This window comes from Notechis scutatus, chromosome 8, assembly GCF_049901735.1.
Source record: "Notechis scutatus isolate UNSWTSFEM ecotype Mainland chromosome 8, rNotScu1.2, whole genome shotgun sequence".
Taxonomy (NCBI): Eukaryota; Metazoa; Chordata; class Lepidosauria; order Squamata; family Elapidae; genus Notechis; species Notechis scutatus.
In genome coordinates this window covers 11453150-11479479 of record NC_142016.1, presented here as the reverse complement: position 1 = coordinate 11479479, position 26330 = coordinate 11453150, and the positions used below count along the sequence as shown (strand labels likewise).

The window sequence follows — 26330 nt, the reverse complement described above, 5'->3', positions numbered from 1 at the left end:
ATACAAGAGAAATGGGTAGGGATGTTTGCCATCACCTTCTCTCACAATTCCAGGATGGTTTCTACCATCATTATATCTAGGTCAACTTTTTTTTCCTTCTCCCCCTCCACCCCCCAAAATAAAACCTCAAAGCACTGAGCTGAGGCTATTTTTCAATTTTACCTTCTAAGAATGTCAATATAGTCTGTGAGATCCAACATACTCTCAGAAACAAAACAATGCTGGAAAGGTTTTGTAGCCTCACTTTAGTAAATAAACACATTTCATGAAATTAATGTCAAGTACAGCAGAGTCTAGCAGATGCCAAGGCACACTGGCATCCATAAACACTCTGGTGCCTGCATCTCTCCCATGCTGCCATGCAGCTGGAGAGGATTACGGCTTGTCTCCATATGTCCAACTTCTTCATTACGAGAACTGAAATTCAACATATTTAAAGAGCAATGGATCAGTACAGCTGGATTTTGTGGCAATGAGGTTGGCAGTCAATAATTTGGGGCGGGGGACGGGGGGTTATACTGTTTTTTCTTTTAAAGCAAATACTTCAACCCCTCCTTTTGGTGTTTCGACAATAATCAGGATGGTCAACGCCTTTTTAACTGTAGATCATAACATCTATTAAATCTCAGAGGGACAAGGAAGATCGGTGTAAGTGCGTAAAAGCACCAGATAACCTCATCAGCTTGCATCTCATACCCAAAACAATTCACCAACCAGGGGTCGGCCTCAGGCAAACCCTCTCCGGGATCTCCATGCTGAGACTCACTTGAGAATGAGTGTCATCGTTTCCTTCCTGTCCTTCCCTTGGAACGGCAAAGCCCCTGTCAGCATCTCAAACTGCAAGGAACAACACATAAGAAAATCAATCAGCCAGGGAATTCCAGCAGCAGCACTCACCATCGTTACTTTCTTTAGAACACAGAACATAAAATAATAGGGCTAGAAGGGACCTTGGGGGTCTTCTAGTCCAACCCCCTGCTCAAGCAAGAGGCTCTAAACCAGGCTGTCAAAACGCGTGACCCGGGGGCCAGGAGGCATCACATGCTGGCCCTGCCCCCACCTGGTTTAGTGAAGGGGGGGGGAAAGTCCCCATATGTCACGTGACACCCCTGATCTAAACTGTTCCAGACAAGTGGCTGTCTGGTCTCTTCTTTAAAAACTTCCAGCGATGGAGCCACCACAACTTCAGGAGGCAAGCTGTTCCACTAATTAATTGTTGTCAGGAAATTTCTCCTTAGTTCTGGGTTGGATCTCTCTTTAATGATCTTCTACCCATTACTTCTTATTCTGCCCCTTGGTGCTCTGGAGAATAGGCTGACGTCCTCTTCTCTGTGACAGCCCTCAAGACTGCTATCAAATCACCCCTAGTTCTTCTCTACATTAGTCCAGACGTACCTAGTTCCCTCAATCATTTCTCATATGGTTTAGCCTACAGGCCCTTTATCTTTGTTGCTCCTCTCTGCATTCTTTGCAGGGTCTCAACATCTTTTTGTATTATGGTGACCAGAACTGGATGCAATATTCCACGTGTAGTCTCACCGGTGCATTTCCTTGTTTTGATTTCCACATCCAAGGTTGCTTTTGCTATCGAGGAAACAAAATGACTTCACCCTGGCTAGCCAGATGAGAAGGACTCTTCTCATTGGTCAGGACAAAAGCAGACTATGCCAACATGCAAGACATGCCTGCAGCATTGCCTTTGTTTGCCATTGGTATATTTGCACCAAGCACCGGTCTCCTTAAAATAGCCCCAATTCTGTGTGCAGAAATTCCATGAATGTCTGTCTTTGGATTTCTCAGAGGACCCCCTGCTGCAAGGTTAGGAAGGAAGAGGATAGGAAAGAAGTCCGCAAATGGCAGGAGAAAAAAGAAAAGAAAAATGAAGTTACAGAAGAACAAGCTGTGACAGATCATTCAGATATTAATTTGAAGGTGGACTTAAATGTGTTAAGCAGTGAGAAAGACGGAGAAAGATTACTAGATACAGAAATGAAACTGATGGATGTTTTGCTCCTTAAGGGAGATGTACAATTATTAAACCAGAAAAACGATTTGGATAACTTTTTGTTATTGAATCTATAAAAGAGCTCTGTTAAGGTCTTGAAGGACTTTATGAGAAAGCTAAGTTTTATTTATTGGGCATACAAAAGAAGCTTTTAAAAGATTTTTGGTTTAAAAAAGGATTTAAAAGCAATCTCTGAGTTTATTTTTGAAGAGGTTAAAAATGAAGATTCTTACATTTTCAGGGAAAGAATACAAGGTGGGTTTATTCAATCAAGGTTAAAATACAAAATTTATTATATCTGGTTTCCCTTTCTGAGCTTTTACTCAATTGAAGAAATAAAGAAATGACAAAGAATAATAATGAGGTTTTTGGATTTTGTTTTTAATTAAAACATGAAGTTACCAAGTTTATGTTGCATTTAGAGATGGCAGCAAATTACTAAAATTGTTTTTATTTGCTGGAATGAAAGAGTGAGTTGCCTTTTTTCTTTTTTCACTCTTTCTTTTAGCTTTTATTTTTTCTATTTGTAATTCTTAATGAAATGATTGGAAATGCAGTTATGCAGTCCAGAGATTACAGTAAGTGTGAAAAAGAAAATCAAACAACCATTCCTTCAATATAAGGAGGGACAGAGAGACATTAAGATAGGCTTTCAAGATCCACTTCTTCTACTCAGCAGCAATAAAGAGGTATTGCTGTAATCCTTGTGGTGTCTGTTTATTGATTTGGCCTCCCTTAAAGGGCTGGCAAAACATTTGTTAAGTCAATTTTGCCCCATTTCACCTTTCTTGACCATAGTTGTTAAGTGAATCATTTCGGTTGTTAAGTTAGTAACATGGTTGTTAAGTGAATCTGGCTTCTCTTGTCAGAAGATCGCAAAAGCTGATCACATGACCCTTAAGACACTGCAACCTTCATTAATATGAGTCGCTTGCCAAGCGTCTGAATTTTAATCATCTGACCAGGGGGATGCTGCAACAGTCGTAAGTGTGAACAAATGGTCACAAGTCACTTTTTCCAGTGGCTTTGTAACTTTGAACGGTCACTAAAGGAACTGTTGCAAGTCGAGGACTACCTGTGTTAAGGAGCTTCTCCTCCATTATTCAAATCAAATAGAAACTGATAGTTTTGAGCCAGCCCATTTTTGCAGGTAATCGCCACAAGAGGGCAGCACGTATTCAGCTAAAAACCATCCTTGCTTGCATCGCAGGCGCTTTTTTTACAAAGCCAAAGGATTTCAAAGCTCTGTTGCTTGAGTTGACTTCAAGAGTCTCAGGTGTGGTGTGGAGGATTCCAGTAGGACCATCCAGAAAGTTTAAAAGGCTTCTGCTCAAGATGCCTTATTGGAGTAGGACAGAGGTCTCCAAACTTGGCAACTTTAAGACTTGTGGACATCAACTCCCAGAATTCTCCAGCCAACGTAGCTGGCTGGAGAATTCTGGGAGTTGATGTCCACAAGTCTTAAAGTTGCCAAGTTTGGGGACCCCTGCAGTAGGACTTCCAGGTAACTATGCAGGTCTGTTTTAATTTTTCATCAGTCTAACTCACTAGAAGTCATGCTCTTAATTGAGCGTTCCCCTTCCAGACAGAAGGGCAATGCCTTGTTCTTGTGGGGTGTGTGCTTTATGTTATTTATTAATTAAATTAAACTGCCCATCAGCCAAAGTCTTCTCTGCAGCTTGCACTAAAAACACACTGAAAAATGCAAGTTAGATCAAAACATGTGCAATTTTTTTAAAAAATTAAAATGCCATGTAAAACTAGGCAGCTGTAAGGAAGTCATTCAAATGCTTAAACTGAGATGAATTAAAATGCAATTAAAAGACCATTAGAAAAGCTGGGAAAATAGCAAGGTCTTGACTTGGAGCCAAGAACAACGCGATGAGTTGAGCCTCTTTCTGTGGAGGGAATTCCATAAATGGTGTCTCACCACTGAAAAAGCTCGTCCCCTTGAAGAGACCCACCTCACCGATCCTTTGGGGAGGAGATTTGGAGGAAGGCCTCAAAAGCTGATCTTAAAGTCTGGGACATTTCTCTCCCTCTCCAGCATTACAGCCAGATTATTTCCAAGTGAAATGTTAAGCTGCAGGGTTGCACGAAACGGTTTATTCAAAAAGAAGTTTTCTAACTTGGAGGAATTTGCAGGTGTGTAAACTTTTAATTCCTAGAATTCCCCAGCCAGTCTGGCCATTGCTGACAATTCTAGGAGCTACTCCATACAGGTGGAAGTTGCCAAAATTGGGAAAGACCCATCTGAAGCCTGGTCAATTTTCCTGAGAGCTCTTAGGATGATTCCTCTCAACGTGAGTGGCAATTTATTAACAAACACCACAGCCTCGCGTGGAATGCAGAGATGGCCTATGCAACTGAGTCATAATCGCTACAAGTAGTCCTCGACTTACAGTGCTAAGCAAAGTAGTTTTTAAGTGAGTTGCGCCTGATTTGGTGACCTTTTCTGTCATGTTTGTTAAGTGAATCTCTGCAGTTTAAGTGAATCGCATGGTCATTAAACGAATCTAGCTTTCCTCAGTGACTGCTTGTGAGAAATGATGCAAATGATGATCATGTGATCCCTGGGATGTTGCAACTGTCATAAACACATGCCAGTTGCCACATGAATTCTAATCATGTGATCATGGGGGGGGGGGGCACTGCAACAATCATAAGTGTGAGGACACACTTTTTTCAGTGTTGTTGTAATTTCGAACAGTCGCTAAATGAATAGCTTTAAATCGAGGACCACCTGCATATATACCCGTGTTACAGCACCTCAGGGGCTTACTCAACTAAACTTCCCAATGTCCCTTGGAAAGATGGACAGCAAGGAGGCGACTTTGGACTTTGACTGCCACTGGATGCCTACACCTGGCCTACAATTTGGTTAGCTCCATCATGTACCAGGAAATTGGAAACAAGCAGCATTTAAAAAACTGCAGAAGCAGGACAAGCCAAGAGCAAGGCAGGCTGCCCAAAGAAACCGCACAATGTTAGTGATAGTAAAAAGAAAACAATGTGTTTATGCCCCCCCATTGTATCATTGCTAGCCCTACAGCAGAGATTTTTTGGGTAATATATGGCCCGGCTTGCCTAGCAACTAACGGCCAAGGAATTTTCAGAAAGGTTTCCATAGGTATTTTAATTAGCAGTGACATGATAAATTTGGATTCAATTGACCACCCATTTGTCAAACCACTGAAAGATTGACCAGCCAGCTCTGGGAAGTAGCAAATGCCTCTGCAATCTTTCCAGAAAAAAAAAAAGCCTCTTGTGACACTGATGAATGCTCCTATTGTTGACCAGTCGATGCTTGAGAAGATGAAAATTATGCAACTCTGCCCCACTTGGGCTGAAATCAATGTATTTGCAATCCATTTCAGTCTGTTTCCCAACCTGGGTTTCATAACAAATTAGCTTGGGTCACCTTTCCTGAATAGCTGCCTTCGCCTCACTCTTTCTTGGCAAGGAGTGATCCAAGAAAAAGTCTCTCTCGTGATAATGGACCATCTCTTCTCTGATTCCAATGCACTTTCTGGTTGTACATTTAGCTTCATGGTTTCAACCTGCTGTGAGACTATTTCTATGTCATTTTTTTTACTAAAGACATGGATGCTGCCAACTCTCTGAGAGCATCTGAGCCAGTAACAAACTGACAGAAGGAACTGTACCATTAGTACTCCATAGGACCACCAGTCTGCGCTCTGGGTGTGGCCCTGGCGATTCACTACTTCTGGTGCCATATACTCCACGGTTCCACAGAAAGAGTAGGCCTTCGTCTCGTGGTCAATGGCTTCTTTGCTTAAACCAAAGTCTACAAGAGAGATAAGGGTTGGGGAGGGGGCAAGGTAAATTGATGTTGGAGAATGAAGAGCACCAGAAAATAAGGGAAAGGAAAGGTAGAAAGATAGTTTCTTTTTTAATCAAGTACAAGAAATATCAACAAGAAACAGGGGAGAGTATACCTGTAAGTTTGATATGTCCTTCATCATCTAGGAGAATACTGTGAAAGAGAAAACATAATAGAACACAACAATAAGCTAGAATAGCTGAAATAAAACCAGGAAATAAATGCAACTAAACATCAACTAAACAGCCCTTTTTGCATGGGGGTGGGGGGAGGATAAAGACGAGTTTAAAAATTGAAATATTTTTGTCATAGACAAAAAAAAGTGAAGGATAAGAAGAAGGCTCTGAAGAGCAAATCACTCTCAAACACCTTGAACCCATCAGCCTCCCGCCCGCAATGTTGAGGTGTTTATGTTCTGGAGCAGCTCTGGGTAGACAGGAGTGACTCAGCCCCTGTAGGCCTACCTCTTCCAGTTTCCACCTTTCTTTCTTGAAAAAAGGAAACTAAATGCATTGACAAAATTGGGCATTTAGGGGTGTACACAGGGGGGTAATCTCTGGGTCCTTGAGTGCCATAAATGGGATGCTGGGTAAGGCCTAAAGTTGTCCAATTCTCATGTAAGGCATTACATTCCACTAACATTGTTATTGTAAGCTGAACCCTCAGAGAACTATGTTGTTCTCTTCCATTCCCTTCTAGCACTGATGACGTCCCTAGTTTGGTAATGAAACATCTGCAAGAAAACCACCAAGCTCAAAAAGCAGCAAAGGCCCCACAGTTCAAGCCTGAACTACAAATATTTTCTTCTATCAGTAGAACTATGTTGCTTGGATGAGTTAGTGGTCCCTTGAGTGTCCACTGAGTAGGCCCACACACAGTATTCGCCACCCAGTAAGCTACCCTGGAGGAAGCCAGTAAATGAGCTTCTGGCCTGTGCCTACTTCTCTGGCTTGAGGTCCCTGTATACGATTCCCAAACGATGCAAGTGGCCGAGTCCTAGTGCCAGTTCTGCAAGGTAGAACTTCACATCTTCCTCTGTGAACATCACCTGAGAGGAAAAGAGAACGGCCAGTTCAGGTCAAGCGATACAATAAAGAAAAACAAGGCTATCTATATACAGTACAGATAATCCTTGATCCACAATCATTTATTTAGCAACTTTTTGAAGTTACAACGGCACAGGAAAAAAGTGACTTATGACTGGTCTTCACCCTTATGAACATCACAGTATCCCTGTGATTAAAACACAGGCACTTGGCAACCGACAGATGTTTACGATGGTTGCAGCATCCCAGGTCACATGATTTTGTGATCTTCCCAGCAGGCAAAGTCAATGGGAAAAGCCAAATTTGCTTAACGACCGCCTGATTCACTTAACAACTTCAATAACTGGCTTAACAACCATGGGGGTAAAAGGTCATAAAATTGGGTGCAACTCACTTAACAACCAACTTGCTTAACAATGGAAATTCTGGTCCCAATTGTAGTCATAAGTGGAGGACTACCAGTACTCTGTGAGGGTATAGGGGCTTGCATGTGTGTGCAGGACCATATACAGGAAGGGTCAGAAAAGTCAAGATGTCAGCTGTGAGTGCCAGAACAAAGCCCACTCTTTTCTTACAGATATTGTGAAGTTGCTGTTGCCAGCTTGACCCATAATGCACCTGTGACTATAAGGCTGTGGAATAAACAAGGACTCTGTACTCTGCAGTGTAAGAATCCCTTTCCTCTTTTCTTTTAAACAATGTTCATGACTTCCGTATGAGATGCAATGATTGGATTAATCACAAACCTGATTTCTCAGCAATGACTCTTTCAAAGCTCTCTTTTGGATAAGGGGACAGGCTGAGAAGGGCAAAATTCTTAGAATACAGCTATTTTCCGGCACACAAGATCAGCATTTGCATGCAACGTTTTTGTTGCTACAGAAACTGGGCTCTCCTTCACCAGAACCCTGTGTCTTGCACCCGGGACCCATGGCCAGCATGATTAATTTGAGATCCCACTCTGTCAAAGATCATCTCTTTCCTTTCTATTTTGTTAAAGATACGCCATATACTCACTTGCCTCTATTTTACAGGCAGGTCACAGAAAATGCATCAATTTTAAAAGCATTGTTGGAAGTTGCTAAGCAGCAGGAAAGAAGGGGAAAACGGGGTAAAGAGAGCAGAGTCTTAATGAAAAGCTATTCTGACTGATCCCTGCTGCAAGTAGTCCCCAACCTATTACTGCATTTTGGGTGCTCAGCAATCAGCCCCTATTTATGTCTGTTGTAGCACCCGACAATCATGTAACCATGATTTATTATCTTTTTGACAGAAATCAGAGTTTTACTTCCAGTGTCAGGCTACAACTACCCCATACCAAATCATAGGCTCATTTCATGACCATGGCATCAGGTTTCCAAGTAATACACCCCTAGTACACAGAACTCTGAGGCAGAACAGTTTTATTTGGATATATCATATTGGCACAGGCTGGTGAAAACCGATTCTGAATGTTCCTGTGGTATTTACCTAATTAAATTTAAGAGTTTTCCTCCTTCCCCAAACAATCAGTCACATGGTCCAATCAAGGTGTCGTCCTGTTGCTTGGTAACTTTACTCCTCCTCTCTCCAACCACCTGTGGGAATGTCCTTGGTTCCCAGGAGAAAGTATTTTATTTTGGCTACAAACCCCAGCTATCTATTCCCCACTCTCTATCCCTCAGCTCCAGTGTGGCAACACTGAGGCCTCAAAATGTCCTCGGTCAGGTCAGCTTCAGGGTTGACACATAGCGTCCCCTTAATGACTGTTGCTTAAAAGGCTATAAAATGTGCTGCCTGGGAAATTCTGGGAGCTGAAGTCTACTTCCTCTTAAAATTGCCAAGGCTATCGAACACCACTCTGGGTCAATGGTGCCAGTATCCTTACAAAATGTCTACACTGCAATGTCTACATTGCAAATCTTACCTCCAATGTCCAATAAACATCTGTAAGCCATGTAGCATACAAATACACTCACCTCTTTGGAAAGGCGCATGAAGAGGTCCCCTCCTCTGAGAAAGTCGAGGATGAGGTACACTTTCCCTTCTGTTTGGAAAGCTGAAATGCAAGGCAGGAAACAGAGATCAGCATTCCCTAAATAATTGGGGCAGCCTTCTGCAGTGGTGGCCCTGCATCATGGAAGCTGGGGAAGGCCGATATCAGCTAAACTTGAGGCATTCTTCCCTAAACTGGATGGCTTCCAGATGTATGATCTTCAATTCCCCAAATTCTCAGAAATGGCTATGCTGAGAGCGGTGCTTCTAGGAACTGAAGTTTGTAGTGAAAACACATATGAAATGACATCAGTGATGACATGCAGATAGTCCTTGACTTAAAACCACAATGCGGTTGTTAAATTGTATTATTCTGTTATGTTACTTCTGTTCTATTTACACTCCTTTCGTTTCTTCCTTTCTATTGTTCTCAGCCACTTAGAGTAGCACCATGGCGAGATAGGTGGCAAATAAATTTAACAAATAAATGAGTCATCACATGACCACACCTGATTTTATGACCGTGATGGTTCAGCAAATCATATGATTGTTAAGTAAATCTGGCTTCCTCTGTTGGCTTTGCTTACTGGAAGCCAGCTAGGAAAGTTGCAAATTGTAATCACATGACCTTGGAACACTACAACCATTGTAAATACAAGGCAATTGACAAACACCTGGACTGCAATCATGTGACTGCAGGGATGCTGCAACATTTATAAATGTGAGGATCATTCATAAGTCACTTTTTTCAGCACTGTTGTAATTTTAAACAGTTGTTAAAAGAATGGCTATAAATCAAGGTCTCCCTGTATATATAATGACACCATGATGCAAACTTCATCATTATAAATTTGTGGTGCCTGTGGCAAGTATTTTAACATTAGTCTGGCAAGGTTAATCATGCTTGGGTCATTTGTTCCTTCTAGTCCCACATCCAAAGATGCCCATGTGTGCAGTTTTGTTTATACTTTTAATCAGCTTTTGTTAGTATATGTTTGAAACATGTATTGATTTGCATGGAAAAATCCTAGAATATTAATTTAATTTCTAAATTTTATTTCTAAAAATTGTGTTAAAGTTCATTGCTTGAGCAGAAAAGCAGGGCACACTGGAAAAAAAACTGTGTATCATCCCATAATGTAAATCAGAGTTCTCCAAACTTGGCAACTTTAGACTAGAGGGCTTCAACTCCCAGAATTCCCCAGCAACTGAGAAATTCTGGGAGTTGAAGTCCACAAGTCTTAAAAGTTGCCAAGCTTGGAGACCCCCACTGTAAATAAATAAATGCCTCATCCAGAAAACCAGCTGCATCTATGCCCATGCTATTTGACAACTCTGAGTAATTATCTTTTTAGATTCTGCTCAGTAAAGTCCTATGAAGTAGCCCACAAAAAAAATCACTTACCTGCGATTTACTTTCCTCCTCAAAATCAAGAAAACAAAATCTTGTACTCACCATAATGGAGCTTCACGATGAATGGGTGGTTTACTTCAACGAGAATATCTCTTTCCATTTTGGTCCTCACACGATCACGCACTAGTGACAGAGAAGAGCATAATTCAAGAGGAGTAGAAGTCCACAAGTCTTAAAGTTCCCATGTTTGGAAGCCCTTGGGCTAGAAGAAAACCAAGCTAATGAATGTCCCTCATGTCTTCCGCTGGCCAATAAATTAGGTTCAAAAGCATGTAGGAAGGACCACCTCACCTTTCAGAGTTGCCTTCTTGAGGACCTTCATGGCGTAGAGGTGGCTGTTATCTGGTGCGGTGATTTTTCTGACAAGAAAGACCTGTGCAGAAAAGGTCTAGATGAAAAACAGCAACACATCTAGCAGAATTTGGGAGGGGGGGGGGGACAGAAATGGGAAGTAGTTTTGGAGCTATGTAATGTAAACACACACAGTTTACATTAACTATGAAATATATAGCCTCACCTTGCCAAAAGAGCCCTGTCCAAGAACTTTAAGGAGCTCAAACTGAGACGGGTCGGCCTTCTCGGAACCTTCTTTCACAAGATATGTGATTGTATATTCTTGGACAGAACCTTCATTCTGAATGTGATGGAAGAAAAAAGAAAGCAAAAACAGGGTAAGCAAGGCACACACGCATGAAGGTAACTACAAATAGAAAGATGCACCTTGTCTCCAAGTTTACAAAAAGTAAGCACATTCTTGTGACCCTAAAAATCAGTCAGATGTTATTAGCAATATTTACCTTTATAGGCTTGCAGTGAATTGATTTGAATGTGCGCATATGAAAATGCTTTGAGCATTTAAGAAAAGGTGGCATGAATATTCAGTGATAAATGAGAGGCGTACCAAGGCCGAAAGAAAGCACAAAGGCAGATAGAGGAGGGGGTCATCCATTTAGCCTACATTACCATGCGACCCCCTTCTGCCCATGGGCAAACAGGAACACGGTGTTTTTTTGAAAGGAATTCTATTTGGCATTTATTTCTTCCAGTTCAGGGACCAGGCGCACTTCATTTATGGTTGAAGCGCAGCTTCAACCATAACAACACAAGAGCAAACAATAGATACAAACTCAAGGTTAATCGCACCAAACTTGATTGCAGGAAATACGACTTCAGCAACAGAGTGGTCAATGTTTGGAATACTCTACCTGACTCTGTGGTTTCTTCCCCAAACACTTTAACCTTAGACTGTCTACTATTGACCTCACCCCTTTCCTAAGAGGTCTGTAGGGGGCGTGCATAAGCGCACCAATGTGCCTACTGTCCCTGTCCTATTGTTTCTTTTATTTTTCTTATATGTATCCATGTATTCATAACTATGTTTTTACTTATACCTATTATCTTGTAAGCAATTGACAAACCAAATAAAATAAATATAAATAAAAAAGCAGGTAACAATAAGGCGCAATTAGAACAAGAGAGCACGCAGGCTTGACTCACCAGGCTGCAGTTTTAAAACAGGCTTAGATAAGTGCATCTGTTTCACAAACTTCTTAGAAAGGGTTTCTATAAGGGTTAAGTGAGACAGACTTCCGGCTCTGGCACAATAGCTAGAAAGGGCAATTTTGGGAAATTTTTGCTCATGATCAGCATCAGTAAAGTTGACCAAAATTTTGTCTTTAAACATATCACTGTATGTTTGTACAAACTGTACAATTCTGGGAGTTGAAGTCCACAAGTCATACAGTTGGCACAGTTGCCTACCCTTGCTCTAGGGCTCTCTTTGATTCAAGGTGGTGAAGCTTAAGCCTTATAGGCTGACCTGGCACTTAGCTTCTGTTTCTGAAGTGTTAAGTATGGAGAATAATGGAGACCAGACATCTGACCAGTGACTTCAACTCTTTAATAAAGTGATAGAACATAACAGAGCAATGCTGTGGGCAGCAGTAACCCTTTTATAGGGTTAGCTGCTGCCTTATTAACCAATGAAAATGTGCAACAGATTCAAACTACTGACCAATAAGGACAGTCCCAAAAGTGGCCAATCAGGGACTGGTTCTGGCCCAATCCCAAGTTGTTGTATAAGGACCAATCAAGTGTGCAGGTTTTCAACCCCTAATTTGCATTTAGGTTATTCACTTTTATTGATTCACAACACCCCTCCCCTTGGGTTCCGTTTGAGGGGAGCTGTGATAAAATCCTCAAGATAGGCAGGCCGTTTGGTCTGCCTGGATGATTTCCGAGGCTCCACCGGTTTTGTCTAATGTCCGGTTCCAGTGGAGCATTTGGATGACCTTTGTTAAATTCTATTTCGCTGCACGGCGATTCCGTGCTGCATTCACTGTGGTTGTCTCTGCTACTCCGTGTTTCTTCGGGTTTGCAGTTCGCTTTCCCCGTATTAAAGTTCCTGAAAACGTCAACTCCCTCCCCGCTCACGCCCGGTGCTTCGCTGGGCTGTAGGGCTCCCGTTGACCTGCTATTAGTTGTATCAAAGTCAATTCCCTCGATACTCCTCCCCTTGAGTTGGTGAACCGGGGGAGTCATGGCCGCTGGGTGGTAATCTCGATTGGAGCTGGTCTATGTGGCGTTTCCACACCCTCCCATCGTCTGTTAGCAGGCGGTAAGATCTAGGCCCGGTGAGGTGGGTAACGGTTGCGGGTATCCATAACGGGTCGCCGGAAAAGTTTTTGGCAAAGATTAAATCACCTACCTTAAATTCCCGGCATTTGCTGCTGGAGCCGAAAGGTTTTTCCGGTGCGAAAGCGGGGTGGAGCCGGTCAAGGTGCGATCGTATTTTCCGGCCCATAAGAAGTTCAGCGGGTGTTTTGTTGGTCACGCTGTGGGGCGTGATGTGCTGCAATAAGAGGATTCGATTGATTTTCTCGCCGATGTTGCCAAATTCCATTTTGTGCAGGGTCTTTTTCACAAATTGAACCATGCGTTCTGCATCGTCCATTCGCCGCAGGGTGCGCGGGCGAGGTTAGCGCATGGCGGATGCCCCGATCAGCAAGATATTGTTCAAAGGGCAATGCAGTGAACTGTGGGCCGTTGTCCGAGACCAACACGTCCAGAAACCCGTGTATGGCAAATAGTCTGTTTAATTTATTAATAACTGAGTCAGTTGTAGTTGTGTGCATTCGATGAATCTCGAGCCAGTTAGAATAGGCGTCGACAGTAATCAGGAAAGTGTGACCTTTGGTAGGCCCCCAAAGTCAATATGAATACGGGACCACGGTCCCCTCGGCGTTCCCATTCGGTTGGGCTTGCTTTAGGTGGGGCGTTGCTGACGTCCTGGCAACGTTGGCACGTAGCGACCCAGGCCTCGATTCTTTTGTCGATTCCCGGCCACCAAGCATAGCTGCGTGCGAGTGATTTCATCCGCACAATGCCCGGATGTCCCTCATGCAATACCGCCAACACAGTCTGTTGCAATTTGCCAGGGATTACGACTCGATCGCCCCACAAGATACAGCCTTTTGGGAAAACAGTTCGGTTTGGCGGGCTTTGAAGGGCGCCCATTCAGGTGCAATTTGGTCGGTCGGCCATCCCCGTTCAACCCAGCGTAGTATGTGTTGCAGAACTGGGTCACGTTTCGTTTCAAAAGCAATGTCTCTAGCCGTCAAGGGTGGTGCCTGTAGAGCTTCAATTTGTAGTGTTGAGAGGGTTGGGGCTGGATCCACAACAGCGTCTGGGAGCGGTGTTCTGCTCAATGCATCGGCGTGGAGAATCGATTTCCCGGGCGGTGTTGTAAGGTGTAGTTGTAGGCCGCCAGGAATTCAGACCAACGGGTCATTCTGGGGATAATATATACGGGGTTGGTTTATTACCCGCAATGATCCCCAGTAGCGGTTTATGATCAGTGATTATTGTAAACGCACGGCCATAAACATATTCGTGAAATCTTTTAACTGCAGCAACAATAGCTAAAGCTTCTTTATCCAGCTGACTATAATTTCGTTCAGCTTTAGCTAAGGTTCGCGAAAAACGCGATGGGGGCCTCCGCTCCGTTTGGTAACATGTGGGCCAGAATTGCCCCAACCCCAAAAGGTGATGCATCACACGTGATAGTGAGCGGCAGAGTCTCGTTGTACTGCATAAGTACTGAATCAGAAGTTAGCAATTTCTTTACTTGTTGGAAAGCATGTTGTTCCCGTTGTCCCCAAACCCACGTTGCTTTTTTGTCTAATAGTCTATGCAATGGTTCAGCTACTGTTGCTTTGTGGGGTAAAAACACATTATAGAAATTGATAAGTCCAAGGAACGCCTGTAGGTCTGCCTTGTTCCTCGGAGTGGGTGCCTTTTTAATTGCTCGTAATTTGTCTTCGGTGGGATGAATTCCTTGGCTGTCCAGGAGGTATCCCAAAAATTCTACTTTTTCGGTACATAAGTGGCATTTGTCTTTTTTACTCTGAGGCCTGCATTTTGGAATCTTCGTAAAACCTCTCTGAGTCGTTTTTCTAGGATGTCTTTGTTAGGTGCGGCGATGAGTACATCGTCGAAATATGGGACAACGCCTTTTATCCCTTGTAACAACCTTTCCATTAAACTCTGGAAGATTCCAGGGCGACGCTTACTCCGAATTGGAGCCGGTTGCATTTAAATGCGCCCTATGTGTTACGATCGCTTGCGCCTCGGCTGTGGTTGGGTCTACAGGCAATTGTTGATATGCCTGGGCTAGATCTAGTTTGGCGAAAACTTTCCGCCGCCCAGGGAATGGAGTAAATGTTGCACTACCGGTACTGGATAAGCACTTTGCTGCAGTGCGTGGTTTAATGTGGCCCGGTAGTCTCCACAAATTCTTAGGGACCCATCAGGCTTGATAGGCGTCACTATCGGGGTTTCCCAACGGGCGTGGTCGGTGGGTTCCAGTACGCCTGCGCTATCAGCTTATCGAGTTGTTCGTCGATTTTAGGTTTTAAGCGAACGGCACCCGACGCGGCTTAAGGCGGATGGGTGCTATTTCAGGGTTCAAGTTAAACGAGATTGGGGTCCCCTTATACTTGCCTAGTCCGTTCGCAAAACGTCTTGGAATTCTTGCACGAGTGCTTCTTCCCAATCGACGCTTTCGGCCTTGTGGACTCCGGCTACAGTGATTCCGAGCGGCCTGAACCATTGAAGGCCTAGAAGACTAGGCCTATCTCGATCCACGACAGTCAGTGGTAGTGCGACGGTGCGGTCCTTGAATGAGACCTGAATCTGCGGGACCCGGCGACGGGGATTCGGTTGCCCTGATAGTCTTTGAGTATAACCCTTTGAGGGTTAAGGTCTTGGCGGCGAATCGTTGGAATAAGCTGTTGGAGCGTTTTCCACGACACCATCGAGAGGCAAGATCCCGAGTCTACCTCCATCACGCAAGGTTTGTTTTCGATGGCGACCTTTACTCGGATTTTCCCGGCATCAAGGGATGTAGCGTGGCCTATGGTGATTGTTTGGTGGGTCTCTTCCCACCGGTTTCTTCACGCCTGGTGGAAGTGGTGGACGGTTTGTTTCTGTAGGAGTGGTTTGATTTTTCTCGGTGTGTGCCGAAGAATCCTGAAGATTGGCATTCGCCTGTCGGGGTTTGGAGTTTTGTTTGCTTCTGCAAACCTTTGCGATGTGACCTCGTCTCCCGCAATTTCGCAGAGCGCGCCGAGGAATTTGCAGCCGGATCGTGGGTGATTGGATCCACAACCGAACACGGTCGAAAGGAGTGTTGTGTGGACTGGTCTCGCTCTGTTCGCAGTCGGTTGACCTCTTCCCCATCGCTGTCGGACGGAGACTCTAGGTCTTCGTGGTGAGTTGATACCGGTGTCTCTCTGTGCGAGGCGAGGTATCAGTGGCGAGTTTACGTAGCGGTGCGTTGGTGCGGCGCATTCGGGCTGCTGACTTCTTGGTCGCCTCTGCCGCCGAGGCTTCTTTAAGGGCATCGGTGAGACTGATGTCCCCCTTAGCCATAATTTTACTCTGGATCGTGCCGTCTTCTAGGCCCAGAACCAAACGGTCCCGGAGAGCTTCTTCTAAGTCTGCGAATCCGCAGAGGCCTCCAAGGTTTCGGAGGTCCGCGATATAATCAGCAAGGCTTTCACCTTTCTGTTGGTCCCTCCGGTAATATTCGTGTCTTCGGACTAAGGTTGGCACGGTGGGCGCGTAGTGAGCCCGTAGTAAAGGCTCGAGGACATCCCAGTCCATCTCTTTTACCTCTGCTGGCTTGGCAAGTGACTTTGCCATTTTAAACACAGTAGGGCCGCAGTGGGTTAGAAATATAGCTCTTTTTTTCCGGCTGTTGCATTTTTCAAATTGTTGGTCTCCAGAAACATCTGGAACCTATCCATGTACGACTCCCAGTCTTCGGTTTCTGGGTCGAATGGAGCGGGTGGTACGACACCGCTGGCCATGTTGCCGTTGATGGTGCGTGTTCAACCACGTGCTCTGTTAGTTGCTCTGTAGGTTAGTCAGCTCTTCGGTCTCCGAATCCCATCCTCGCCGCCAGTGTTAAGTATGGAGAATAACGGAGACCAGACATCTGACCAGTGACTTCAACTCTTAATAAAGTGATAGAACATAACAGAGCAATGCTGTGGGCAGCAGTAACCCTTTTATAGGGTTAGCTGCTGCCTTATTAACCAATGAAAATGTGCAACAGGTTCAAACTACTGACCAATAAGGACAGTCCCAAAAGTGGCCAATCAGGGACTGGTTCTGGCCCAATCCCAAGTTGTTGTATAAGGACCAATCAAGTGTGCAGGTTTTCAACCCCTAATTTGCATTTAGGTTATTCACTTTTATTGATTCACAACATAAAGAGTGCTCAGTGATTAGATGTCCAACCAAAATGTCCTACAATGCCTCAGATTAATGTCACGTCTATGGCACTGTAAAAAAATAAAAATCAGGTCATGTCAGAAGGAGTCAATTTGTTGATTTCATTATGCGCCATCAAGTTGGTATTGTCCTTTTCAATAACATAACAACTTCCTGGAAAAGTTCTATCTCCACCTGGTGGCTTTCAGGCCTTAGTAACAGTAGAACAGTTGCTACAATAATTGAGTCCCCCCCACACTTCTGGTGGTCTTTGTTTAGTTCCTTCCATTTTTTTCCCAGCATTATACGCTTGTCAAGAAATCAAGGTCTTTCAATAATGCATATAAAAAAATTGAAAATAGTAATTTATGCCTCAAGTGAAAACTATGGACTGCTTTGTTCTGTGAGCCGTTTGATTGTTTGTTTGTTTGTTGTTTGTTTGTTTCCCTGGCTATCTATAGCATTCCCTCGGGTCTTCTGAAACACCAAAGTTTAAAAACAGTCAATACTCTTCCTCTCCCACTTGTTCAAAATCCAACTTTCACTTCCATTTGAATGTCACAACTCAAACTGATGCCAGCATGATTGTGACCTTTGAAGGCATCACAGCATCTGAGTATCTTCTCCAAGGACTTTATTGTTATCCTTTCAAGCTTAAGAAAGATCATCTTGATGAAAACATGGAACAGACATTTTCTACATTTTTAAAAAAAAATCCAGAGCAGATAACATTCAGAAGCAGGTCAAGCAGAGGCCTCCCTGATTTACTGGAGTATGAAAAAGGGAAGAAGGTATAGCATAATTAGACTTACAAAGTTCTGCTATTACGGCAAATGGTTATAAAGATAATTTTAGTCTTCCTGTGGAGTTGATTTCCTGGTCTGGTTTACTTAGTGGATAAACTAACAATGTGTCATATTTCTTGACTTCTGGTTCTTTACTGTTAATAGTTGGTCCTAAAAGACAGAAGTTATCTACCACTTCAAGATATTTACTTTCAATGCTAAGGCTGATTGCTGGACCTGTTGATCAATTGGGATTTCTTTGTATTTAATCTTAACTTCAGAAACTGAAGGCTTGATTTTTTTGGCTGCTTAAGTGTAAGCAATTCAAACTAATGCCATCAAGGCAACAACTGAAAAATCATCAAATGATTCAAAGCGCAGATTGTGCAAGACGCTGAAGAAACAGAAGATCATATACTTAGCTTGTGCAAGAAGATCACACAAACTGATTATAAACAAGCCAAAATGATTCATTGAAACATCTGTAAAAATTATCATGGGCCAGTAATGAAAAAGTGGTAAGAACACAGAGTTGAAAAAGTAGTTGAAAATGAGTAGATTAAAATATTGTGGGATTTGCAAATATAAACTGACAAAGACTTGGCTCGTAACATAACTGATCAGTTGTGGTTGAGAAAAAGAAAGTGTGGATAATTGATGTGGCAACACCAGGAGATAGTAGAATAGAAGTCAAAGAATTAGAGAAGATCACAAAATATCAAATTCTGAAAATTGAAAGATTACGGTATACACCAACTGTGGTGCTCCCAGTGGTTATTGGCAAATTGGGTGACCTACAAATATTGGATGGTGCATAGAAAATCTGCATAATGGCAAAATTTCCATCTGTCAGTTACAAAAAGCCACACTGCTTGAATCTGCACGTACACTATACCAATTCATTGTGACATCCTACGTTCTTAGGAAGAACTCAATGCATATGAAGGGCAACACCAGCTAAAGAACTGGCAGCTTGCATATAATATTTTTAATAATTTGAATCAAATGTGATTGTGGGCAATGTTTACTGCTTTCGTTGTAGATGTACCTTACATGAATATGGTAAGATTGCAAGCTGCTTAATGCTGTCTGATAACTGGAACAGCATATAAATGTTGAAAAACAAATGAAATTGTTGCATTCTTGTTTTTTCCATGAAAAGCCAGAAAGAAAATTTAGAAATAAAGAAGTCTCGGCATCTGATGGAGACCTAGATTTAACCATGTTTTATGCCCCTGCAGTTTTTTTTATTGCCTTGTACCCTAAAATCTTGGGGTGGGGGAGGAGAAATCCCTTCTCCTTTTTTCTCTTTTAAAACCACATTTATGTTCATCTAGTGCAGGTCTCTAAACTCTATGCTGGCTGGGGAATTCTGGGAGTTGAAGTCTTAAAGTTGCCAAGTTTGGAGACCTCTGATCCAGTGAACAGTAATGATGCAGATGGGCTTTCTGGTCTTCTGTCTTCAATAACAACATTCCCAACTCTGGACCTCTTCCAGAGCAGGGTGCATTTTGTATACACACAAACGTATCTTCATATCACCTCATACATCTGGCAAAACAAACAACATACTGGCAACCCTATGAGTCTTGACGCTTCGGTGCCCTGATCCACACAGTCGACAAGTTGCCAGATCCACAGCTTGATAACTTGCAAGCATTTGCTCTTTTCACCCGATCCCATATGTGTGTTTCCCGCTTCCTGTTCCCCCCTCAAAACATCACTCTTCTCTTTTGCCATCTTCTTCTCAACCCTTTGGGTGGGTGGCAAAGAACGTGAATGTTTATGCCATCTAAATTACCCACTGTATCGCAAACACAGGCTCAAGTTTGCTGCAAAACACAGTTTCTGTGGCTGGCACAAACACCACAGGCATCCTGCCAGCTTCCCCAAACCATCTGTTCAGCCTCCTGAGCTGTTCAGTAGACCCCCTCCCCACCCCCAGCCCATCTCTTGGAAGCCTTTGGCCCAGCAATCCTTCCTCTCTCCTTGGGGGAGATTGAGACGGTGCCAGTGCTTGCAACTGGCACAAGCTGAACATGTCTTGCCTAGAATCAGGCTCCAGTTAAAAACAGGCTTCCAATTAAAATCCTCAGAAGGAGTAAGTAACCACAAACTATACCCACAGACGATGTTGGGGGGGGGGGGGCAGTTTTGCTAATGACCAAAAGGCTGGTGAATACTTTGCCAAATACCACTTATTAAAGTCCTGGGCAGTGTGGAAGTGTTGCAGCAGGACCAGGTAGACCTGGTTCAATTAGCCAAGGAAGTTCCCCAGGATTTGGGGCCAATTACGTTTTCTTGGCCCAACCTGACTCACAGGTTATGGAGAAAAACTGATGGATGTTTGTTTGTTGCCTTTAGTTGCAGGAAGAAAGACAGGATATATATCTAACTATGATCACTGTAATAGAAAAAGAAAAAGAAACCTAAGGAACTTAAAAATGGTTCTGCTAGGTCAACGAAGGCCAGTCTAGTTCAACATTTTTCAGAGAATCAGATATTTGGAAAGGCCATTGGAGGTGCCTTCTGCTCCGGACAGAAATCAGAATTGAGGCATTCCTAAGAAATACTGTATCTCTAGAAATCTCACAGGTAGGACATGAAATTAAGAACTCATTCTCAAAGTGATATACTGTCTGTAATCATGCCAACATCTAACTATCACGACTAATCAGCTGCTTGTGGATTATTTACTCAGGCACCAAATCATGTTTTATTTGAGTTTCTTGAGCAAGCTAGGGCAACCTTGAAGTTGATCAAGGTTTGTTTAACCAATTCCTGGTATGATTCCTTTCATATTTTTGCCACTTCTATTTTATCTCCCTCTGAATTGATTAGAGGCTTAGACAGAGCACAAAGATAAGCCAGGGAACAAACCAGAAAATTAAAGCATGACATCACTACTCCACTATATCATTACTCCTATCAGTAAGTCAATAACAACATATGAAGTCAAACTGTGGTTAGCTGTCATGAAAATAAACCATAATATAATCACTGATTTTCTTCTCACATTACACTAAACCAAAACCAAACTATATTATTTAATCTGCATTTATTATCAAGTCATAACCACACCCAGGAAAGTATTAACTAGAATACTGTTTAACCAGAGTATCTTCTAGAGATGTAGACTACAATGCTCAGAATCCTGAGTGCTGGCTATACTGGTTGAAGGTTTCTGGCGGCTGAAGTCCACACAGCTAGAGGATTTCCAGACTGGGGCAAAGGAATTCTAGTTTTTGGCAGTAAATAACTCTTTCCCAATCTTTGAAATCATTGCGTACAGTGAATGTTGGTTGCATTTCTGCAGAAAGGTCCTTGGGGACACAGAAAAAAGCTTCTTCATGCAAGCTAATTGTGATAATTTCCAGAAGTATGATGTGTGTAAGCCATCCCAGGAGTTCATCCAGGTCAAGATGAACTGGCTGGAGAATTCTGGGAGCTGAAGTCCACAAAGTTGCCAAGGTTGGAGACCCCAGATCTACAGTATTCCACCTTCCCCAGCTAACATCCTCTGTTAGACTATAATTCTCATCATTTGTCCAGCCACCATGGACTAACTTAGGAATGAAGGCAGCTGCCATCAGATATATCCGGATGGCAGTAGAATGAAGCAGTCTCATCCATATTCAACCCAGAAAATTTTGCAGCCTCACTTGAAGGAGCCAAGGATTGCTTTGCCTGTGAGCTTTGCCCTTCCCCACTTAAGCAGGCATAGCCTCTCCAATCAAGTAGCCTTAGTCTACTCTTATGGCCATTCAAGATTCTTTTGCTGCCTGTCTTCAATCATTTTTGTTTGTCTCACAAGGTTGGACAGAGTGGAGGTTTCCATGCCTCCTCTATTAAACAAGAACTGAGCCTTACAAAACCAACCAGAAGATGTTTTTTGTTGGATGCTATTCTGGTAAAGTAGTATTATTCTTAACATGATTAATTTCCAGGTATCTAGTTTAGCATAGCTGAGAGACAAATTATGTTTACTGAAAGTGCTATGCCACAATCCAGCAAAACTTTATTAAAACAAAATACAATACCTTGGAATTACAGTAAGGACTTTCTGGGAGCAAACTCTAAATTTCCTTATCAAACTAAGTCAAGATCAGATGGAATGAATTATGTAGCAATCTGTCAGGCACGAACAATCAGACCCACACATGTACAGTATAAATTCGCTGCTTCATTGCTCAATGCCTATTTCAAAGCAATCTTCCCAGACTGGCAGTTGCCCCTGAGAAAGGCTAGATAAGGTTCAACAGCATCCAAGGGGGGTAGGATTTGCTTTCTTTTCTCTATTTAATGATTCCAGACTGATTCCCCACTTGACCCCTCCTCCTAACTGGGACAGTCTCTCTTCAACACAGTCATGGTCCATCAAGCCCAGCTGTTCACCGAGAATGAAACTTTGGGCTATGTTCCTCACCACTACAGCTTTTTCCCAGGCTGGTATCCTTCTACTGCACTAGTGGAAAAGTCCCATAATTTCAAGTCACTTTAGCTAAAGGGCAACAATTGTAAAAGCTACAGGTCAGGATACCCAGAGCATGCCAGCCTGGAGAAAGCTGAAATAAAGACGCTCCTATGCAGCTCAGAGAACTACCCAAAGGAAGAATGTTTCCAAGCCTCCCCACCATTCATCCCTGAAGCTGCCTTGTTGCCCCAACTCATGAGCAAACAAGCAGACATGCGTAACCAAAAAGGAGCTGGCCTGCACTACTAACCGGGTTACTGACATTGCTAGCAGAAATCAAGGGCAGATTGCAGGCTTCGGCACGCCGTTTCCCCAGAGCCAACTGCGTGAGAAAGGCAAAGAGGCAAGGAAGCTTGAGCTGCTTAGCCATTTCCACTGTCCCATCCTGGTCAAAACAGCCCATCGCCAGCTGCAAGATCTCTACAGGAACATGGTTGAAGGCTACAGGCACACCATCCGATCAGGCACACTTGATTTCACAGAGGACCAGCTCCCACCATAAAAGCAAACCCACCGGAAGTGTGGGGGCTGCTTAGCTCTGAATGCAAAGAAGGTTAAAACAGAACTTCCTGCCTGCACCTCTTCTGTACTGCCGGTTGTGGTATGTCAACTTCAAACACTTCAACTCTCACATGTCTCAGTTTTATTTTTTGCTTAAGACCAAGCTTCTACCTACAACTTCAGCGATTTTGCTCCCTGAAAGGGTTAATTTCCTCTCTAATAACAGCAAAATTTAGTCATTTATTTCAGGGTTAAGCAATGGGATAAACTTTGGCAGTGGTTTCCTCCTCTCTGAGCTTGCCATTTAGCTCTTGAACATTTCGTTACCAGGCTAGGTGTCATCATCAGTGGGACTTTGGTCGAAGTGTCTTGTTCTATTCCTCTTTAGCTTATATATATGTCTTGTGTGGTCAGTTGGTCACGTCCCTGGCCGTTCATTTGATGCTATATTTAAATTCTGAGAAGTTGTTGATTGGTCATTTGAATGGCCTGATGCGTTTGTATGCTAGATCTAAGTCAATATGCTTCTTAACTGAGATGCCAAATGGGATGAACTGTTACGGTGGAATGGAAGTCAAATTGCCCACTCTAGCTCCATTTTTATTGAGTTTCTTTTCTTTTGAATACCAAAGCATGGAAAATTGACATGCAGCAAAGCAACATGACAGGCAACCGCTGGATTGCCCATGTCCACTAGCATCCTGTATGCACTTACTTGACTGCATGAGATTGTTCCAATGACACTTGGCATTTTTATTTCTACAGATGTTTCTGGGGCCATGGGGGAAGGCAATTTTTAGTTGACACAATTTTCTCCTTTTTTAAAAAAAGCATGTAAGTGGTACTGATAACTCTCTGAGGGCCCCAATTGTTTTTTCTCAAGAATGCTTCTTTCTTTCCCCCATGGCCCCAAAAACATCTGTAGAAATAAAAATAATACAAATAGGGAACCATAGCGGCATAGACAATATGGAGAGAGCCCTTTTATGGGCAGAGCATTTAACTTCTTGGGAACTCCAGTTTCCCCTTTCCTCTTTTAAAAGACGTCTTTTTCTATTTGTCGATTGAGAAACTAAGCTTAAAATAATGTGGGCGAGACCTGGAGTTCTTCCAGAACTAAGGTAAGTTGTCCCTGAAAGCTTCTGTGTGTCTTTTCAACCTTAATCCTGATTTTTGAAGGAAAAATGGAAGAAGCAGTGGGTGGGCAGAGGATGGATACAAGAGGAAGAAGTTCATATGGAGAGTCTCCCCATAAAATTCTGTGCTGTCCTTGATGCTCTCTGAGCTTGATGGCCATCAGATTCAGAACTCAGAAAGCACCAAGTTCAACCCTGAAGTACAAATGTTCTCTTCTATTGGTACCATACCATTCTGTAGTAGGGTCAATGGATGACAAAAGCACTCCCAAAAACATCTCAGAAACCAGAAATACAACATCACATCTTGGGACATCTAGATCAGTATATAGGAAATATGGCAGGGGAATGGAGGCAAAGAACCACTCTGGATAGCTTAGAACAATTTCATGTTTCAGCTTTCAGGGTTCTTCCACTGTGCCTATTTTTGGACCCTTGGAGAGCCTGGTCTACAATTCTGTTGTTTGAATGCCAAGTTGGGTTGTACTAGGATATCCATCATGCAGGGTTTATCTGTGGATGAGAGGGCTGATCTGGACATATATAACTGAGACCTATTTGAAAACAGAGTGAAGGATTCAACTCTCACAGATGTACCATTCTGGATTTCAAGAGTGGCATCAGAACACTGGAGGACACTATGCACCCTTTGTAGATATGAATGGCCCTGACTTTGACAGCCTTTAGGAGAGATAGTCTTTGACTTACAATCATTCATTTGGTGACCATTCGAAGTTACAACAGCATTGAAAGAGCAACTTACAACTGTTCCTTGCATTTATGACTGTCACAGCATCCCCATGATCATGTGATCAAAATTTGGGTGCTTGGCCACTGGCATATATTTACGACAGCTGCAGTACCCTGGAGTCCTACGATCACCATTTGTGATCTTTTCAGCTGGTTTCCAATAAGCAAAGACAACGGGGGAAGCCAGATTTGCTTAACAATCACCATAGTTCATTTAGCAACTGCAGTCATTTGATTAACAACCATGGCAAAAATATCATAAAATTGGGTAAGATTCACTTACCAATTGCCCTGCTTAGCAATGGAAATTCTAATATCACTTGTGATCCTAACTCAAAAGATTACCTGTAAACCAGTGAAGACTTTGTTCTTCTCCCAGGCTGTTGGGTGAGCCATCCCTGGGGTTCTGGTTCTATGTTTTTGAGTTGCTCCAAACACATTACATTATTTTTACATTGTCTTTCAAATTGTCTTTATGTAGGGTTATTTTTAATTGACTGTTAACCTGTCAGAATCATGTGTTAGGTGGGTGGCCATATAAAGCGAGTTCAAGACCCACCTTAGCCATGAAAGCCAGCTGGGTGACCTTGGGCCAGTCATTCATTCTCAACCCAGTCCACCTCACAGAGTTGCTGTTGTGGGTAGAATAGGAGGACGAAGATGTGTTGGATATGTTCACCCCCTTGGATTATGTGTAAAAATAATAAAAGTGGGATACAAATAAACAAATAAAAGCTAACTAACTAAAGAAATGCAATTCAAATCAACCACTGTGCTTTAATTACTTTATTAAACACTCAGAATATGCAGAGATGCAAGAGACAATACATTTGAAAGACACCAGCTTATGGAAAGGCTGTGTGTTTATTTTTGTTTTAATAGTTAATTTATACTATTTGAAATGGGAACCACAATTTTAAGGGACATCCAACACCAAGGCCCTTAAGATTATTTATCTTAAAGGGCCCATGCTAAGATTTCCCAACAGCTAAAATCACAAGAAATTTAGCATAGGTCCTACAGTTGCGATCTTCGTTCATGAAATAGTAACCCCAATTTTTTAGCAATATGCAGCAGAATAGCAGATTAGCTTCATCTCCCCAGGCTGATTGGTCCTGAAAATTAGTATTAGTCTCCTCTGCTTTTGGGATGAAACAAGAACTTAAAATCTTCCCTACACCCTTTTCTTTTTGCACAAATGCACCAGTCTTCTGCAATTCCAAACATGGGCTCAAAAAAGCATCAAGAGAGCCTATAACCTCAGAAGGAAAGAATGCAAGAAGTCCTATATTAATTCAGCTCCAGTCCAGTGCAGAACTACATCAATCATCTCTCAGCATCTGCCCTGTCTGAAAAAGTGGGATGCAAAACCAAGAACCTTTCCTAAGAAGTGGGTGAGAACATAACTGACTGAGTCTTACCTTCTCTGTGGTTTTCATGTCTCTCTCAATCCAAGTGGGCTCCCGCTTTGCCTGCAGAATAAACAGGATTAAGCATCTGAGCAAGAACAAGAACAAATAGCCAAATAACTTTATCCGAAGATGTTAAGCTGAGCTCTATTCCCAAATAAGAGGAATAAGACATAGGTGAATTCCTGTGGTTTTCAGATCTGGCTGTGTGGTGC

At 42.8% G+C, this 26330-nt stretch overlaps 1 protein-coding gene across 7 annotated transcripts in view; it reads right to left on the bottom strand.

Moving 5' to 3' along the window:
- RPS6KA1 (ribosomal protein S6 kinase A1) overlaps positions 1 to 26330 on the bottom strand; it is a 102194-nt gene that overhangs the window by 16766 nt on the left and 59098 nt on the right. For 5 of the 7 annotated variants that reach the window (XM_026676053.2, XM_026676056.2, XM_087970652.1 and 2 more), the window contains 9 exons: positions 26128 to 26178; positions 10801 to 10917; positions 10575 to 10656; positions 10326 to 10406; positions 8854 to 8933; positions 6791 to 6897; positions 5965 to 6002; positions 5671 to 5813; positions 767 to 837 (listed from right to left, as the gene is read on the bottom strand). In XM_026676053.2, the coding sequence (XP_026531838.1) occupies positions 767 to 837; positions 5671 to 5813; positions 5965 to 6002; positions 6791 to 6897; positions 8854 to 8933; positions 10326 to 10406; positions 10575 to 10656; positions 10801 to 10917; positions 26128 to 26178 (770 nt within the window). Of the gene's footprint in view, positions 1 to 766; positions 838 to 5670; positions 5814 to 5964; positions 6003 to 6790; positions 6898 to 8853; positions 8934 to 10325; positions 10407 to 10574; positions 10657 to 10800; positions 10918 to 22569; positions 22642 to 26127; positions 26179 to 26330 lie in introns of all 7 variants that reach the window. The other 2 variants (XM_087970653.1, XM_087970649.1) reach the window with 2 other exon arrangements.